The following is a 19,526-nucleotide window of genomic DNA, read 5'->3' as shown; positions in this document are numbered from 1 at the left end:
AGTACACAGAAGCCATATGAGTTAAAGTGTTACTAAACCCAAAACAGTAAAATCACTCTGTATATGCAGTAAAGCATGCTCGTTATATGCACTGTTGTACCTAAGGGGTTAATCCTCTTCATTGTGTAAAAAAGGCTGTTTGATCCTGTCTTCTCTGATCCTCCCCTTCTTTTACTGGCCCTAATCCATCTGCTGATAGTACAGAGCCTTGGAGGCACTCTGCCCATGCTCAGTTTGGTGTGTATTGCTAGAGAGTTTTTTTATTTTTGGGAGGGTGCATGTGATCAGCACAGGGCCAATCAGCACTGTCCAGACAGAGGGTCAGGGGTCATGCAGCCTCATAGGACAGTCAGAGGAGAATGAAAACTCCTCCTACAAGCTTTAACCAGTGTGCAGCTGGACAATGATAGAAGTCATAAGGCTGCTATGTACTGCTGAGAAAGGGTGTTTAGCAGTTAATATTTACTAAAATAATTGCATTTCCATGTTCTGTGTACTGTATGAGACCAGATATAGTGAATGCAGAGTCCTGTGGAGATCAGATATAGTGAATGCAGAGTCCTGTGGAGATCAGATATAGTGAATGCAGGCTCCTGTGGAGATCAGATATAGTGAATGCAGAGTCCTGGGGAGACCAGATATAGTGAGTGCAGGCTCCTGGGGAGATCAGATATAGTGACTGCAGGCTCCTGGGGGGAGCAGATATAGTGACTGCAGGCTCCTGGGGAGATTAGATATAGTGAATGCAGAGTCCTGGGGAGAGCAGATATAGTGAGTGCAGGCTCCTGGGGAGATCAGATATAGTGACTGCAGGCTCCTGGGGAGATTAGATATAGTGAATGCAGAGTCCTGGGGAGACCAGATATAGTGAGTGCAGGCTCCTGGGGAGATCAGATATAGTGAGTGCAGAGTTCTGGGGAGATCAGATATAGTGACTGCAGAGTCCTGGGGAGACCAGATATAGTGACTACAGAGTCCTGGGGAGACCAGATATAGTGACTGCAGAGTCCTGGGGAGATCAGATATAGTGACTGCAGAGTCCTGGGGAGACCAGATATAGTGACTGCAGAGTCCTGGGGAGACCAGATATAGTGACTGCAGAGTCCTGGGGAGACCAGATATAGTGAATGCAGAGTCCTGGGGGTACCAGATATAGTGAATGCAGAGTCCTGGGGAGACCAGATATAGTGACTGCAGAGTCCTGGGGAGACCAGATATAGTGACTGCAGAGTCCTGGGGAGACCAGATATAGTGAATGCAGAGTCCTGGGGGTACCAGATATAGTGAATGCAGAGTCCTGGGGGTACCAGATATAGTGAATGCAGAGTCCTGGGGAGACCAGATATAGTGACTGCAGAGTCCTGGGGAGACCAGATATAGTGAATGCAGAGTCCTGGGGGTACCAGATATAGTGAATGCAGAGTCCTGGGGAGACCAGATATAGTGACTGCAGAGTCCTGGGGAGACCAGATATAGTGACTGCAGAGTCCTGGGGAGACCAGATATAGTGAATGCAGAGTCCTGGGGAGACCAGATATAGTGACTGCAGAGTCCTGGGGAGACCAGATATAGTGAATGCAGAGTCCTGGGGAGATCAGGTATAGTGAATGCAGAGTCCTGGGTTTAGTAACACTTTTCATCCCGGACAAGCCCCCAATATGTCAGGATATGCAGAAAATGAAACAAATATAAAAAATAACTCAGCTTAATTCTGTATATTGGCTTGCATTGTAACATGTACACAGATAACAAGGAGTCAAACATTTAACAGGTTATTTAATTGGTTAGCAGTCCACATATATACAGAAATATTGTCTTAGGAAAGTATATGACAGACAACGCAATAGATGAAAACATACATGCAAATAATAATTGCTTCTGAAAAAAAAAATGAAAATAAGAAAAATGCTTCTCCTGATAGCCTCCAATATTCGTTTTGTACAAAAGTTTGATAAATTATAAACAGGAAGGCTTAGTCAGGACTTTACCCTTCAGGTGAGAACTCAGTTTGAAGGTAATACCGTCATGGTGGATTTAAGGATTTAAAAAAAAATATTTGCTAAGCGGCTACAGCTTAAGCTTAAAGTGGAAAAGTAAATTTGAAGTGAAGCCTATGACTAAACCTCCATTTACTGATGTATGTGTATCTGCCGTACATTAAAGTAGAATTCCAACCTAAATCTAAACTAAATAATGTCCCCTCCCCCCTCCTAACACCTATGTGAAAGTGAGAGGAGGGAGCACCAACAACGGCTGGGACATGGAAGTCTATGGGTGACGTCACCTCTCTTGGAATCCTTAGCCATTGTCAGAGCGCTCCCTCCTCTTCCCTGCAGCTGCCGCTGGCTGACACAGGGGGTCACCAGACCAGAACGGGCTGAAATTAGGTAAGTATATACAGCTTTCCTACATAGGTTAATCGGCATGGGTTTTCAGAGGGAAGAGGGGGCATTTTCAGGACTAATTAAGTTTAAGCTGGAATCCTACTTTAAGCTTCTGTTGATAGTTTTTGGGCCCACCATTTAACTGATACTCCACAGATAAGCGAGTAAGATCCAGTACATAGTTACATAGTTACATAGTAGGTGAGGTTGAAAAAAGACACACGTCCATCAAGTCCAACCTATGTGAAATTACATATTACCCTGGTACTTGTTCCACGGAGTCCACTTGATAACAACGACTTCAAACCCTGGCGAAGGAGTGTGTTGGCCCCTGAAACGTGTTGGCTGTTTTATGTGATCATAAGATGAATCTTTAAAGTGACTTGGACTCTCAACATTTGGTCTAGCGATCCTGTTGTGTTTTTTTTACATTGGGAGTCACATTCTTGGTACCCACGGAAGGAAAGCCTACTTTCATGTGAGTGGCCTCACCAATACAAAGAAGTGAAGTCTAAGCGCCTCTTGGAAATGTCTTTTTGGAGTTCATCTCACTTTCTGTCACCTGGAGACTGAAGACCCTGAGATATGGAAAGGCCCAGAGAATGGATACCCCGAGATATGGAGAGACCCAGAGCCTGGAGACTCTGAGATATGGGGAGACCCAGAGAATGGATACCCTGAGATATGGGGAGACCCAGAGCCTGGAGACCCTGAGATATGGGGAGACCCAGTGAATGGATACCCCGAGATATGGAGAGACCCAGAGCCTGGAGACCCTGAGATATAGGGAGACCCAGAGAATGGATACTCTGAAATATGGGGAGACATTGAGATATGGGGAAAACCAGAAACCCAGAGACCCTAAGATATGTGGAGACCCAGAGACTGGAGACCCTGGGATATGGGGAGACTCAGAGACTGGAGACCCTAAACTATGGGGAGACCTAGAGAATGGAGACACTAAGATATGGGGAGACGCAGAGACTGGAGACTCTGAGACATGGAGAGATCCAAAGACTGAATACCCTGAGATTAGGGCAGACCTAGAGATTGCAGGCCCTAAGATATGGGGAAACCTAGAGACTGCCCACCCTAAGATATGAGAAGGTCCAGTGACAGAAGACCCTGAGATCTGGGGAGACACAGAGACTGGAGACCCTGAGATGGGGGGAGACACAGAGACTGGAGAACCTGAGATATGTAGAGATTCAGAGACTTGAGACTCTGAGATAGGGGGAGACCTAGAGACTGTAGACCCTAAGATATGAGGGGGCCCAGAGACAGAAGACCCTTAGATAGGGGGTGACACAGAGACTGGAAACCCTCATATATGGGGAGACCCAGAGACCGCAGACCTTAAGATATGGGGAAACCTAGAGACTGCAGATCCTAAGATATGAGGAGGTCCAGAGACAGAAGACCCTTAGATAGGGGGTGACACAGCGACTGGAGACCCTGAGATATGGAGATACGCAGAAACTGAAGACCTTGAAATATGGGGAGACCCAGAGACTGGATGCCTTAACATATAGAGAGACCAAGAGACTGGGGACCCCCTAGGTAGGGGGAGACTTAGAGACTGGAGACCATTTAGAATTTCCTAAGTATGCCCGCACCAGTCTTTATAGCGATGTACGATCCAGGTTCACTCAAGATCCAGGGGTCACAGACACAGTCCAGCACACCAATCTGGCCAAAATTGGCAAAAATTAAGATGCACCAGAGAGTTTTTTTTTTTTTTTCACTTTTGTTCTCACCGACCACTCACTGGATATCCGAGGAATGCGGATTGGTTCGCTGCTTCTGCCCTCTCCTCCATCACTGATCGGTCGGATCTCAATGACGTAATCCTCATCGTAGGGAAGGGACAGTTCCACTGAGGTCTGATTGGTCTCGATCATGGTGGCTCCAGCCTGGCGGTTCCACCGATAGGAGACCTACAACAATAATAGATGAAGTCACACTGAGGAGAAAAAGTCCAGTCTTCCTTGTATGCAAAATTTCCACCAATTTCATTATGATTATTCTGTGATTGGCCCATAAAAAATCCAAGCTCTGTCCCCTGGTTTAACCCCCACCCCTCAGGAGACCAGAGCACCCACCTTCCCACAAACTGGAGCATGGGGTGGGTTTTGCCACGCACAGAATCATCTAACAGGAGTGTACAGTGGTGCCCGGACATACAGTACAAAACCTGCAGAAATTCAGAGAGAGCTAAACTAAAGGGATTTTTTTCTTTACAGTGGAATCCCCTTTATTTCACAGTGCCCCCTTTACATCACAGCACCCCTTTACATTACAATGCAGCCCCTTTATTTCACAGTGCCCCCCTTTACATCACAGCACCCCTTTACATTACAATGCAGCCCCCTTTATTTCACAGTGCCCCCCTTTACATCACAGCACCCCTTTACATTACAATGCAGCCCCCTTTATTTCACAGTGCCCCCCTTTACATCACAGCACCCCTTTACATTACAATGCAGCCCCCTTTATTTCACAGTGCCCCCCTTTACATCACAGCACCCCTTTACATTACAATGCAGCCCCCTTTATTTCACAGTGCCCCCCTTTACATCACAGCACCCCTTTACATTACAATGCAGCCCCCTTTATTTCACAGTGCCCCCCTTTACATCACAGCACCCCTTTACATTACAATGCAGCCCCCTTTACATCACAGCCCCCTTTACATCACAGTGCCCCCTTTACATCACAGCCCCCGAGGGCCGCTGATAAGGCAGTACAGTCAGCCCTTCTGTACTGGGCCTGGGCCCCATCAGTTTAAAAGGGGGGCCCGGGCACCTGCTGAGTAGGAGGGCTGGCTCTACCGTCTTATTAAACACACCGATCCTCTTCTGCCTCCCCATGCAGCACTGCCAGCTTCTCCTCCTCTTTCTCCCTCCGGCTCCACTGAAGCGGGGATTGGTTCTAGTACATGCACCCCTTCCATCTGCTGTCCGGGCCCCCCGTTCCCTCACAGTGCTTCCGGCTTCCCTCCTCTCCTCTCCCACTGGCAGCTGCTGCAGGCACACAGATGGATGTTTCAGGATAGAGAGCGGGGGGAAGGGGCGGGTAAATATGTCATTTTCTGGCCAATTCCTTTCCTGAATGAACATAGTGAGAGATCGGTACCAATCACTCCTGTGTTCATTCATTGCTGAAGCATAGCACACTGTGTTTAACTATGCTTTATTTTATGAATGAGCAGGAAGCCTCCGAGTGCTTCCTATTCATTCATCTGTGCAGCTGCAGGTTACAGGGAAAAGGACTGATAAATCGATCTCGCCATTCACTTTTGCACTGTCATCCTATTAGAGCAGGGCAGGGGGAGGAGCTCTCCATTCTGATCTGCAGCTCCTCCCGCCCCCTGCCCTGCTGATTGGATGACATTGTCGGGCGGGCGGAGAAGCCGTGAGAGGACACGGCCATACAGAAGGAGATGAGCGGGTGATGGGGGTCTGTGATAGGCCTGTGTGGACCGCGTTCACCACCCATCTCCTGGTCAACAGACCATGGACCGGCACAGATCTGCGGGGCCCGGGGGGGGGGGGGTTGGGGTCCCCCATCCTAAACCTAAAGAGGGTGACAACATTTATGTGAAGCAGCAGCTCTACAGACTGCCGGATGTGCCACTGCCCCGCCAAGGAGGTGGTACCAAAGTATAAAGGTGATGAGGGGTATATGGGGGGGCTTCAAGGAGAACAGAAAAGCCCCCCTGAATATTTCTCCTTCCCACCTATCAAAGTCTATTGTGGAAACCCGTCCTGCAAGCCTGATTTCTGCTTGTAGCTGCTGTGCTGCTTTGGCACATTTGTCGCACGTAGGGCAGCGCTGTCTTATGCGGTCACGTGGCAAACACGAAAAAAAAAAGCGCAGTAAAAAAATCAACACAATGAAAACAGCCCGGCTCGATCGCCCTCCAATCCGGGGTCAGTCGGATCGGCATGTGACTAGCGAGGTGCAAGACACACGGGAACGGCTTGTCAGGCTCTCGTAGACTTCAACAATATGGCGGCCGTCTGGGAACAGACACTCCCTCCCTGAATGATAAAAAATGCTCCACCACTAGAGAACTCCTCAGACGTGTTTCGCCCTTTTCAGGACTTCATCGTAGAAAGGTGATAAACACCTTCCCACCCGGCCTATAGCAGAATGACGGTGGGTGGTGGGGGTGGGGGGGTTGGTGATTTCTATTGTCCTGAGTGGACATCATATGACGTCCAACAGAACAATCCGCTTATGCAATCGGTAGTGCGGCGTGTTGCATCTCTGATCACGGTAAAGAGCCTATGACAAAAGCTCTTTACCATGTGATCAGCTGTGTCCAATCAGATCACAGGGTTCATAGGAAGTGTCGGTTATCAGCTTTCCTCTATTCACACTGACAGGGGGGGGATTATCAGTGCAGCCCCATGAGTGATTCCCACCAGTGCCCATCAGTAATGTCTGTCAATGCCTCCTCATCAGTTCTGCCTATCAGTGCCACACATCAGTGCCCATCATTGCCCATCAGTGCCGCCTATCAGTGCCCATAAAGGTTGCAGATCAGTGCCCATCATTGCCCATCAGTGCTGCCTATCAGTGTCCACAAAGGCTGCCCATCAGTGCCCATAATTGCCCATCAGTGCCCATCATTGCCCATCAGTGCCCATCATTGCCCATCAGTGCTCATTAGTGCTGCCCATCAGTGCCCCCTAAAGGCTGCCCATCAGTACCACCTATCAGTGCTGCATATCAGTGCCAGGTATTAGTGCCCATCAGTGCTGCATATCAGTGCTGCCTATCAGTGCCACCTATCAGTGCCCATCAGTACAGCATATCAGTGGCAGGTATCAGTGCCCCTCAGTGCTACATATCGGTGCCACATATCAGTGCCGCCTATCAGTGCCCATCAGTGCTGCATATCAGTGCCGCCTATCAGTGCTAATCAATTGTGCCCATCAGTGCCCATCAGTTTTGCATATGAGTGCCACCTATTAGTGCCCATCATTGCTGCATATCAGTGCCAATCATTTGTGCATATAAGCGCCGCCTATCAGTGCTGCATATCAGTGCCACATCATCAGTGCCTGCCAATGAAGGAGAAAACCTACTTATTTACAAAATTTTGTAACAGAAATTTTTTTTTTTCAGAATTTTCAGTCTTTTTTAATTTGTTTAGCAAAACATAAATATCACCAAAAGAAAGTTCTACCGTCTCCAAAAAATGATAAAAATGTCCTCTGTGTACAGTGTTGTATGACTGAGTAATTGTCATTCAAAGTGTGACAGCGCTGAAAGCTGAGAATTGTCCTGGGCAGGAAGGGGGAGGGGAGTGCCCGGTACTGAGGGGGTTAAGATACGATTAAATCCCGAAAAGGGCGAAACGTTTCAGAGAAGCTCCCTACAGGTGGAGAACAGGAGCTGAAGCCATCTCTTATCCGTCTCTTTCACATTCATGCAGCGGGGAGTCGGAGTCGGTGTGCGGACGCCCGACGCGTTGCGTGAATGCGGCCTCAGGATGTCTCCGGGCCGAGTCCTGACAAAGGCCGATCACTCAGAGAGATCCATTAGAGGAGGAGATTATGGTCCGCATGGGCCACACTTACCCGGTAACCTTTCACCTCGGACTCGTCCTCCTGCGCGGTCACCTGATCCCAGTTCAGGATAATCTTGGAGTTGGAAGAATTCCAGACGATGTTTCCAGGCGGTTGGCTCGGAGCTGCAACAAAAAAAAAGAGTCTCAGGGGAAAGAGAGTCGCAGACGTGATTTTGTGAAAAATCTGTGAAAGTTGATAACATTTTGGTTCAGCCCACAGGAAGTTACATCAACACCGGATTTCTGGCAGGATCAACAGGTATGTAATGTAATTGTTCTTACATTGAACAAAAGAAAATGAATGTGGCACCTCATCTATGAAGAGGTGAGACGCAATATGTTACATTGTTGTTTTTGGGGTTTCCATTACACTTTAAAGAAGATGAAAAGGCCCCGCCCCCCGGTAAATGTCGCGTCCCCATCGCTCGGATACTCCCTGCATACATTTTCCGATCGTTCTCTATCTGAACACCTTCATTGTGAAGTTTTGTCACATGACTGCAAAGCTGGAGCTCAGTCCTCTTTCTCTGTGATTGGTCGGCGTGAACTTTCTCCAAACCGACAACGCCTTGGAGCTCCGGAGGACCGTCAGGATGACATCACTGCTCTACGGGACACAGCAGCGTTGTCGGCCCTCCATGGGACACACAGACTAGCTGGAGCTTTGTGGTGACGTCACAATATTACACAAAGGGATCTATTTATTAAAAAACTGATGGGTGAAAGTCTTAAAGTTCAACTAAAGTCCACAGTAAAATTAGAAGAAAAGATGTTTAACCTTAAACTATGTAGAGGGTTCTTTACTGTAAGAGCGGCAAGGATGTGGAATTCCCTTCCACAGGCGGTGGTCTCAGCGGGGAGCATTGATAGCTTCAAGAAACTATTAGATAATCACCTGAATGACCGCAACATACAGGGATATGTAATGTAATACTGACATATAATCACACATAGGTTGGACTTGATGGACTTGTGTCTTTTTTCAACCTCACCTACTATGTAACTATGTAACATCAGTGGCGGCCTGTGCATTGTGGGCACACGGGTGCCACCCCCTCCTAACACCACCGCCGTCCTCCCTATCCATGTGCCCGGCCCCTTTCAGGACGCCGGGGGCATGAATTGTTATGGTGAGGATGGGGGGGGGGGTTGATTTTTGGAGCACATGATTAGAGCCAGAGGCTTTTAATAGGCTTTAAAAAAGGGTGGGCTCGGGGGGAGGGAGCACTGCGTCCCGATCCCACCCAGTTGTGTGACGATAGGTCGATAGCGAATTAATTTTTGCTATTTTCACACTAAATCTTCTCACTGCCTATCAGGAAGCAGGTGTGTGAGAAGTGAGGTTTCCCGATTGGCCAAAATGCCAGGTGAGCCCAGGAGGAAGCCGCTGGAGCCAGAGGGACCCCGCACCCGCTAGCCTGGAGTCGCTGCCCAAACCCCACACCCGCTAGCCTGGAGCCACTGCTCGGACCCCACACCCGCTAGCCTGGAGCCACTGCTCGGACCCCACACCCGCTAGCCTGGAGCCACTGCCTGGACACCACACCCGCTAGCCTGTAGCCACAGACCCCCACACCCACTAGCATGGAGCCGCTGCCCAGACCCAGCACACGCTAGCCTGTAGTCACTGCCCACAGACCCCGCACCCACTAGCCTGGAGCCGCTGGCCGGACCCCGCACCCACTAGCTTGGAGCCACTGCCCAGACCCCGCACCCGCTAGCCTGTAGTCACTGCCCACAGACCCCACACCCACTAGCCTGGAGCCGCTGGCCGGACCCCGCACCCGCTGGACACTGCCCACAGACCCCACACCCGCTAGCCTGGAGCCACTGGCCGGACCCTGCACCCGCTAGCCTGGAGCGGCTGCCTGTACCCGCTAGCCCGCACCCCGCCGCGCTGGATGACACCCTTCATCTATCTGGATCTATCACGCGGGTGGGGGGGGGGGTTGTTAGTGCTGCACCACCGGGGGGGGGGGGTTGTTCGCCCCCCCCCCCCCCCCCCGAACAATAAACCCACCAGCCGCCCTTGCTGCACACTGATGACCTCACACCATGTCAATTTATTCCGGCTGGCTAGGTGACAGTCCCTGCTTGAGGCAATGCTGCTTTAAAGTGGCTGTAAACCTCAGACATGAAATATGAACAAAGCATATCTCTCTATAGTGGGTACTTGTCTCAGTACAGAGCACTAAGTGTCATTTCTGTCTGCTGCCTTCTTCCTCTGCATGAGACACTATTGAACAAGTTTTCCTGACACCAAGAGAAAAAGGTGGCAGGGCAGGGACATCCAGCACACAGCCTGTGATTGACAGCCTCAGCTCTGTTCCTGTGAGCTGTTTGGAGGGGGGTGTCTCTTCCCTCCAAGAGCTCTCAGAACTCTCCTCATTGAGCTCTACATAGTGTAATCAGTTCTCTACCCCCTTTTTTTCTGAACTCTTATACAAGATTTAAAAAATCAGGACTTTGAACAGCTGTAGAGAAGAGAATACTGCAGATAAACAGGTACAACTTATGTTGGAGAATTAGTTTAATCTCTGTGTATCACCTGAGGATAGCCCCTTCACTGGTTATATGTGAGGGTTTGCAACCACTGTAACGTGTTTCACCCCCAACTTGGCTTAATTGTATGATTATGCCCAACAGGGGTGAAATGCGTTAGAGGGGAGTGGCCACAGCTGAGGACTGTGGAACCACCTAGTCAAGCAATATAAAGTTACACAGAGTGAGGTCATCAGTGTGCGCCCTTTGTTCTGTTGTTTGCTGCATGGCAATGAGTGGTGGGCGGACTCCTGGAGGCCATCACTTGATATCCTACAGACTGGAGGACTTCCCCGGAGAATCTCTCTTCTGCAATAAAAAGCTAAAAGCTGCCAGCTCAGTTTTTTTTAAAACTTTAGTTCCACTTTAAGAATTTACACAGCCATCAAAAATCATTTCCTATAATCATCAGCTCCATCTAGTGGCCATAATGCTGTATTTTCATGGCGGATGTGTTTCAGAAAATTACCACATTATGGCAACTGGGTGGAGCTGATGATCATAAGAAATAAAGATAGTGAAACGTATTCAGTGCAGGATCTTCGTATATTCAATGAAAGTGCCAAACTGGACAATTGGAGGATCCCATCAGCATTCAATACAAAGTAAGACTGATATCCTGCTACTAGGTGACTAACTGGGTCCATGTAGATTTATATTCTGTATTTACTGACAGATGAGACACTGAGTTGGTATTTCCGGCTCAGTATCGGCTTCCCTGCTCTGCAGTTACAGGACCTCATCAATAAACAGGTAGAAAATAAATCTGATGTAAAATTATCTCTGGCCCCCCAAAGTACAGACATGGAACTTCCCAGAACCTCAAACCAGCCTGAACATGGAACCTCCCTAAACATGGAACCTCCCTAAATATGGAACCTACCAGAACAAGGAACCTACCAGAACATGGAACCTACCAGAACATGGAACCTACCAGAACATGGAACCTACCAGAACATGGAACCTAGCAGAACATGGAACCTACCAGAACATGGAACCTAGCAGAACATGGCACCTCCCTGAACATGCAACGTCCCAGAACACAGAACCCACCAGAACATGGAACCTCCCAGAACAAGGAACCTACCATAACATGGAACCTACCAAAACATGGAACCTCCCTGAATATGTAACCTTCCAGAACATGCAACCTCCCTGAAAATGGAACTTACCAGAACATGGAACCTACCAAAACATGGAACCTACCAAAACATGGAAACTCCCTGAACCTGGAACGTACCAGAACACAGAACCTACCAGAACATGGAACCTCCCTGAAAATGGAACCTACCAGAACATGGAACCTCCCTGAACATGAAATCCTACCAGTATAAAAAGAACAAGAACAGTTTGGGACTTTGTATGAGGCGGTGTGACCTGGTAAGGTCCAGTGCCTCCATCCTCGTCTAAATGAGTGGGGAAAAGGGTGGTGGGACTTTAAATGAGGCTACATTAATTGATGATAATAGCAATATTCTGCTATATGAAAACTATCAGAATTGCTATTATCGTCAATAAATCTTCATATACCTTTGCACTTCATTTAAAGTCCCACCTCCCTTTTCCCCAACTCAAGGAACCTACCAGAACATGCAACCTCCCTAAAAATTGAACCTTCCAGAACATGGAACCTCCCTGAACCTGGAACATCCCAGAACACAGAACATGGAACCTCCCTGAACAGGGAATATCCCAGAACCTGGAACCTCCCGGAACCTGGAACTTTCCTGAACATGGAACCTACCAGAACCTAGAATTTCCCAGAGAGGGCGGACAGTTTGGTGGTGGATCACTCACGTGGTTTTCTGGTGGTCACATTGGTGGTAGGGCTGGCGGGGCCGGTGCCCGCGCTGTTGTACGCCCGCACATTCAGGTAATAGAGCGTGTGGCCCTGTAGATGGCTCAGTTTGGTGGACGTTTGGTTTCCCAGAGTTCGTAGTTTGCGTGCGTTCTGTTCCTTCTCGTTTTGCTTCCAAAACCGAACCTGGGTGACAAGTGAAGGGTTACTGGTGTCAATGATGAGCCAATGGTTGGGATCGATCGGTGGGGGAAAAAAGAGGGTTCGTATCCTCACCTCATATCCCTGGATTCTCCCTTTGCTGAGGCTACTCAGTACTGGTATCCAGGACACCTCGATGTCCCAGGCAGTGAGGCTCCGGGCCACCACCCCCGCAGGGGCCCGACTTGGCTCTACACAAGAGATGGATATACATGAATCACTCAGATGGGGAAATGTTAGTTAATGAGAATGCAGACCCAAGCCTAGAGAGAGGAGCCAAGACTAAAATCCCTACAAACATTAACACTTCCCCAACCCCCATTATATACTCTGCCCCCCCATTATAAACAACTGGATACACTGCACCCCAATATACACAACTAGATATGCTGCCCCCCCATTATAAACAACTGGATACACTGCCCCCCCCCCCAATATACACAACTAGATACACTGCCCCCCTATTATACACAACTAGATACACTGCCCCCCCATAATACACAACTAGATACACTGCCCCCCATTATACACAACTAGATACACTGCCCCCCATTATACACAACTAGATACACTGCCCCCCATTATACACAACTAGATACACTGCCCCCCCATAATACACAACTAGATACACTTCCCCCCATTATACACAACTAGATACACTGCCCCCCATTATACACAACTAGATACACTGCCCCCCCCATTATACACAACTAGATACACTGCCCCCCCCCATTATACACAACTAGATACACTGCCCCCCAATATACACAACTAGATACACTGCCCCCCCCATTATACACAACTAGATACACTGCCCCCCCCCCATTATACACAACTAGATACACTGCCCCCCAATATACACAACTAGATACACTGCCCCCCATTATACACAACTAGATACACTGCCCCCCATTATACACAACTAGATACACTGCCCCATTATACATGACTAGATACACTGCCCCCATTATACACAACTAGATACACTGCCCCCCCATAATACACAACTAGAGACACTGCCCCCCCAAATATACACAACTAGATACACTGCCCCCCCATTATACACAACTAGATACACTGCCCCCCAAATATACACAACTAGATACACTGCCACCCCAAATATACACAACTAGATACACTGCCCCCCCATTATACACAACTAGATACACTGCCCCCCATTATACACAACTAGATACACTGCCCCCCCATTATACACAACTAGATATACTGCCCCCCCCCCCATTATACACAACTAGATACACTGCCCCCCAATATACACAACTAGATACACTGCCCCCCATTATACACAACTAGATACACTGCCCCCCATTATACACAACTAGATACACTGCCCCCCCATTATACACAACTAGATACACTGCCCCCCCCCCCCATTATACACAACTAGATACACTGCCCCCCAATATACACAACTAGATACACTGCCCCCCATTATACACAACTAGATACACTGCCCCCCCATTATACACACTAGATACACTGCCCCCCATTATACACAACTAGATACACTGCCCCCCCATTATACACAACTAGATACACTGCCCCCCCCCCATTATACACAACTAGATACACTGCCCCCCAATATACACAACTAGATACACTGCCCCCCATTATACACAACTAGATACACTGCCCCCCATTATACACAACTAGATACACTGCCCCATTATACATGACTAGATACACTGCCCCTCCATTATACACAACTAGATACACTGCCCCCCCATTATACACAACTAGATACACTGCCCCCCCATAATACACAACTAGAGACACTGCCCCCCAAATATACACAACTAGATACACTGCCCCCCCATTATACACAACTAGATACACTGCCCCATTATACATGACTAGATACACTGCCCCCCATAATACACAACTAGATACACTACCCCCCCATTATACACAACTAGATACACTGCCCCCCATTATACACAACTAGATACACTGCCCCCCCCCATTATACACAACTAGATACACTGCCCCCCATTATACACGACTAGATACACTGCCCCCCCATAATACACAACTAGATACACTGCCCCCAATATACACAACTAGATACACTGCCCCCCATTATACACAACTAGATACACTGCCCCCCATTATACACAACTAGATACACTGCCCCCCATTATACACAACTAGATACACTGCCCCCCATTATACACAACTAGATACACTGCCCCCCATTATACACAACTAGATACACTGCCCCCCATAATACACAACTAGATACATTGACCCCCCCAATATACACAACTAGATACACTGCCCCCCCATTATACACAACTAGATACACTGCCCCCCATTATACACAACTAGATACACTGCCCCCCATTATACACAACTAGATACACTGCCCCCCATTATACACAACTAGATACACTGCCCCCCATAATACACAACTAGATACATTGACCCCCCCAATATACACAACTAGATACACTGCCCCCCATTATACACAACTAGATACACTGCCCCCCATTATACACAACTAGATACACTGCCCCCCATTATACACAACTAGATACACTGCCCCCCATTATACACAACTAGATACACTGCCCCCCATAATACACAACTAGATACATTGACCCCCCCAATATACACAACTAGATACACTGCCCCCCATTATACACAACTAGATACACTGCCCCCCCATTATACACAACTAGATACACTGCCCCCCCATTATACAAAACTAGATACACTGCCCCCCAATATACACAACTAGATACACTGCCCCCCCATAATACACAACTAGATACACTGCCCCATTATACATGACTAGATACACTGCCCCCCCATTATACACAACTAGATATACTGCCCCCCCCATTATACACAACTAGATACACTGCCCCCCATTATACACAACTAGATACACTGACCCCCCCAATATACACAACTAGATACACTGCCCCCCATTATACACAACTAGATACACTGCCCCCCCCCCCCATTATACACAACTAGATACACTGACCCCCCCAATATACACAACTAGATACACTGCCCCCCCATTATACACAACTAGATATACTGCCCCCCCCCATTATACACAACTAGATACACTGCCCCCCATTATACACAACTAGATACACTGACCCCCCCAATATACACAACTAGATACACTGCCCCCCATTATACACAACTAGATATACTGCCCCCCCCCATTATACACAACTAGATACACTGCCCCCCCATAATACACAACTAGATACACTGACCCCCCCAATATACACAACTAGATACACTGCCCCCCATTATACACAACTAGATACACTGCCCCCCATTATAAACAACTAGATACACTGACCCCCATTATACACAACTAGATACACTGCCCCCCATTATACACAACTAGATACACTGCCCCCCCATTATACAAAACTAGATACACTGCCCCCCAATATACACAACTAGATACACTGCCCCCCATAATACACAACTAGATACACTGCCCCCATTATACACAACTAGATACACTGCCCCCCAATATACACAACTAGATACACTGCCCCCCATAATACACAACTAGATACACTGCCCCCCATTATACACAACTAGATACACTGCCCCCCATAATACACAACTAGATACACTGCCCCCCATTATACAAAACTAGATACAACTGCCCCCAATATACACAACTAGATACACTGCCCCCCATAATACACAACTAGATACACTGCCCCCCCATTATACACAACTAGATACACTGCCCCCCCCATTATACACAACTAGATACACTGCCCCCCCATTATACACAACTAGATACACTGCCCCCCCATTATACACAACTAGATACACTGCCCCCCCCATTATACACAACTAGATACACTGCCCCCCCCCCCATTATACACAACTAGATACACTGCCCCCATTATACACAACTAGATACACTGCCCCCCCATTATACACAACTAGATACACTGCCCCCCCCATTATACACAACTAGATACACTGCCCCTCCCCCATTATACACAACTAGATACACTGCCCCCATTATACACAACTAGATACACTGCCCCCCATAATACACAACTAGATACACTGCCCCCATTATACACAACTAGATACACTGCCCCCCCCCATTATACACAACTAGATACACTGCCCCCCATAATACACAACTAGATACACTGCCCCCCATTATACACAACTAGATACACTGCCCCCATTATACACAACTAGATACACTGCCCCCCATTATACACAACTAGATACACTGCCCCCCATTATACACGACTAGATAGTGGGGCACTTTGGGACCACCCAACATTTGACTTTTGTTGCACCTCACAGACAGACAGAAGTGGTGCTACTACCATAGATCCCAACTGAAAAAGATCATTGGGGGGGGGGGGCACCGGGTCCCGGCACTGTGTAATTCAGTTCATACAGTCAGATAATGAAGGGGGGAGTAGAGTTGCCCCCTCATCCCTTTAAAACCGAACACATCTGAATTACTCGGGTTCTGAGGCTGAATTAATGCAGATGAGGCACCAAGTGAGTTTAATGACCACCTTAATCAGCCCCAGAACCTGTGTAATTAATATGTGTTCCAGTTTAAAGGGATGAGGTGGCAACCCTAGAGGGGGAGGGGGGGGGGTTAGAATTGTACAAATAACTGAATTTGGTCTCTTTTTTTTGCCTTCTTTTATATACTTTTATTACATCTCTACCAGGGAATAGGACCCCCCCCATCCAGTCATGCACAGCTCAATATTTAAATGCCGGTCTTGGAACAGTCCCTGTCTGGACTGATGAACAAAAGAGGAGAAGGCCAGATAACCAATCACAGACTGGAAAGAAAGGAGCAAACCAGACAGCCAATCGCAGGCCAGAAAGAAAGGGGGCACATTAGGCAGCCAATCACAAACATGCATACCTCCCAACTTTTTGAGATGGGAACGAGGGACACCTATTAGCAAAAGTATGTAGGCATAGGACACACCCCCTGCCACACCCCTTAAAGGAAAGTAAACAAAAAAAAGATTCATTAAAACCCATAAGTGCTTTTTTTTTTTTTTACCACTACTATTTCTTTTAAAGCAGAAAATTAGATGAAAGGTTTAGAAGTGAGAAACACTTTTTGAAAGATAAATAATACATTTTATATATAACTATATAGATCAGAGCAACATGAGGGACAAATGAGGAGGAAAGGGGGACATTGCTCCAGATCAGGGGCAGTTGGGAGCTATGAACATGGGCAAATCAGCCAAACAATGGCCGGGAAGGTCAATTAAACCAACAGTCAGACTTCAAGTGAAGCAAAACCGACCAACAGCCAATCACAGAGAAGAATTTCTCAACAGCCAAACACAGAAAAGAAGACCTCAGTACTCAATCACAGAGAAGAAGACCTCAACAGCCAATCACAGAGAAGAAGACCTCAACAGCCAAACACAGAGAAGAAGACCTCAACAGCCAATCACAGAGAAGAAGACCTCAACAGCCAATCACAGAGAAGAAGACCTCAACAGCCAATCACAGAGAAGGAGACCTCAACAGCCAATCACAGAGAAGAATTCCTCAACAGCCAAACACAGAAAAGAAGACCTCAATAGCCAAACACAGAGAAGGAGACCTCAATAGCCAATCACATAGAAGACCTCAACAGCCAATCACAGAGAAGAAGACCTCAATACTCAATCACAGAGAAGAAGACCTCAATACTCAATCACAGAGAAGAAGACCTCAACAGCCAATCACAGAGAAGAAGACCTCAACAGCCAATCACAGAGAAGGAGACGTCAATAGCCAATCACAGAGAAGAAGACCTCAACGACCAAACACAGAAAAGAAGACCTCAACAGCCAATCACAGAAAAGGAGACCTCAATAGCCAATCAAAGAGAAGACCTCAACAGCCAATCACAGAGAAGAAGACCTCAATACTCAATCACAGAGAAGAAGACCTCAATACTCAATCACAGAGAAGAAGACCTCAACAGCCAATCACAGAGAAGAAGACCTCAACAGCCAATCACAGAGAAGGAGACGTCAATAGCCAATCACAGAGAAGAAGACCTCAACGACCAAACACAGAAAAGAAGACCTCAACAGCCAATCACAGAAAAGGAGACCTCAATAGCAATCAAAGAGAAGACCTCAACAGCCAATCACAGAGAAGAAGAACTCAACAGCCAATCACAGAAGAGGAGACGTCAATAGCCAATCACAGAGAAGAAGACCTCAACAGCCAATCACAGAGAGGAAGACCTCAACAGCCAATCACAGAGAAGAAGACCTCAACAGCCAATCCAAGAAACTGATCAGACCCACAACCATCCAATGACAGCTGAGCCAAGCCACCAGAAGACCACTTACCTTCCTCGGCAGTGTAGACCACAGTCAGGGGGCTGAAAGGTCCTTCTCCCCGGTTGTTGAACACGCCGACCTTCACCTCGTATGGAGAGAAGGACGGCAGACTCTCGTTCCTGTAGACGTAGCGAGCGGCGTCTGCTGAGGCCACAACCGTCTGCATCCAGCTGATCGTTCCAAAGGGCCGGAAAGCCACCACATATCCAAATCCTCCACCATTCTGGTATTCCTCAGGGACCGGCTGGAAGGTCATTTATTAGGAGGGTCAGTAGGAATACAGGCTTAATGCTGAAGTGTGATCTGCTTATATTTTACATTCTCTGGTTCCCCCTCCCCCCATCAACATGCTAATTACATTTTTAAATAGAACTTTTCCATTTTCATTCCAAACCTTATTTTCTCTATGCAATGCAGGCAGATCATGGCTGATGGAGGGACTGGCAGGGGGCTGTACATAGATTCCTGGAAACATCCCAGCCCCCGCCTCAGTACTCCTCTTCAGAGCCCTCAGTCCTGATGCAAGCAGTGGGAGGAGTTATGCAAAATGGGTGGGTGTCAGTCTGGCGGAGTGGGCGTTCCTAGACAGGCTGTATTGATATAAGACTGAAGGTGGACCAGAGGTCAGATATAAGACTGAAGGGGGGGCGGAGGTCAGATATAAG

General features: G+C 47.8%; 1 protein-coding gene across 2 annotated transcripts in view; it reads right to left on the bottom strand.

The window, feature by feature from the left end:
* LOC141102617 (contactin-4-like) overlaps positions 1 to 19,105 on the bottom strand; it is a gene marked incomplete at its 5' end in the record, with an annotated part of 31,294 nt that extends 12,189 nt beyond the window's left edge. The window contains 5 exon segments of one of the 2 annotated variants that reach the window (XM_073591524.1): positions 4,142 to 4,321; positions 7,976 to 8,088; positions 12,304 to 12,490; positions 12,581 to 12,696; positions 18,871 to 19,105. In XM_073591524.1, coding sequence (XP_073447625.1) covers positions 4,142 to 4,321; positions 7,976 to 8,088; positions 12,304 to 12,490; positions 12,581 to 12,696; positions 18,871 to 19,105 — 831 coding nt within the window. 2 annotated transcript variants of the gene reach the window in all.
* Between the last annotated feature and the right edge of the window lie 421 nt (positions 19,106 to 19,526).

This window comes from Aquarana catesbeiana, linkage group LG07 (genome assembly GCF_042186555.1).
Source record: "Aquarana catesbeiana isolate 2022-GZ linkage group LG07, ASM4218655v1, whole genome shotgun sequence".
NCBI classification, from domain to species: domain Eukaryota; kingdom Metazoa; phylum Chordata; class Amphibia; order Anura; family Ranidae; genus Aquarana; species Aquarana catesbeiana.
This window is presented reverse-complemented; position numbering and strand designations above follow the sequence as displayed.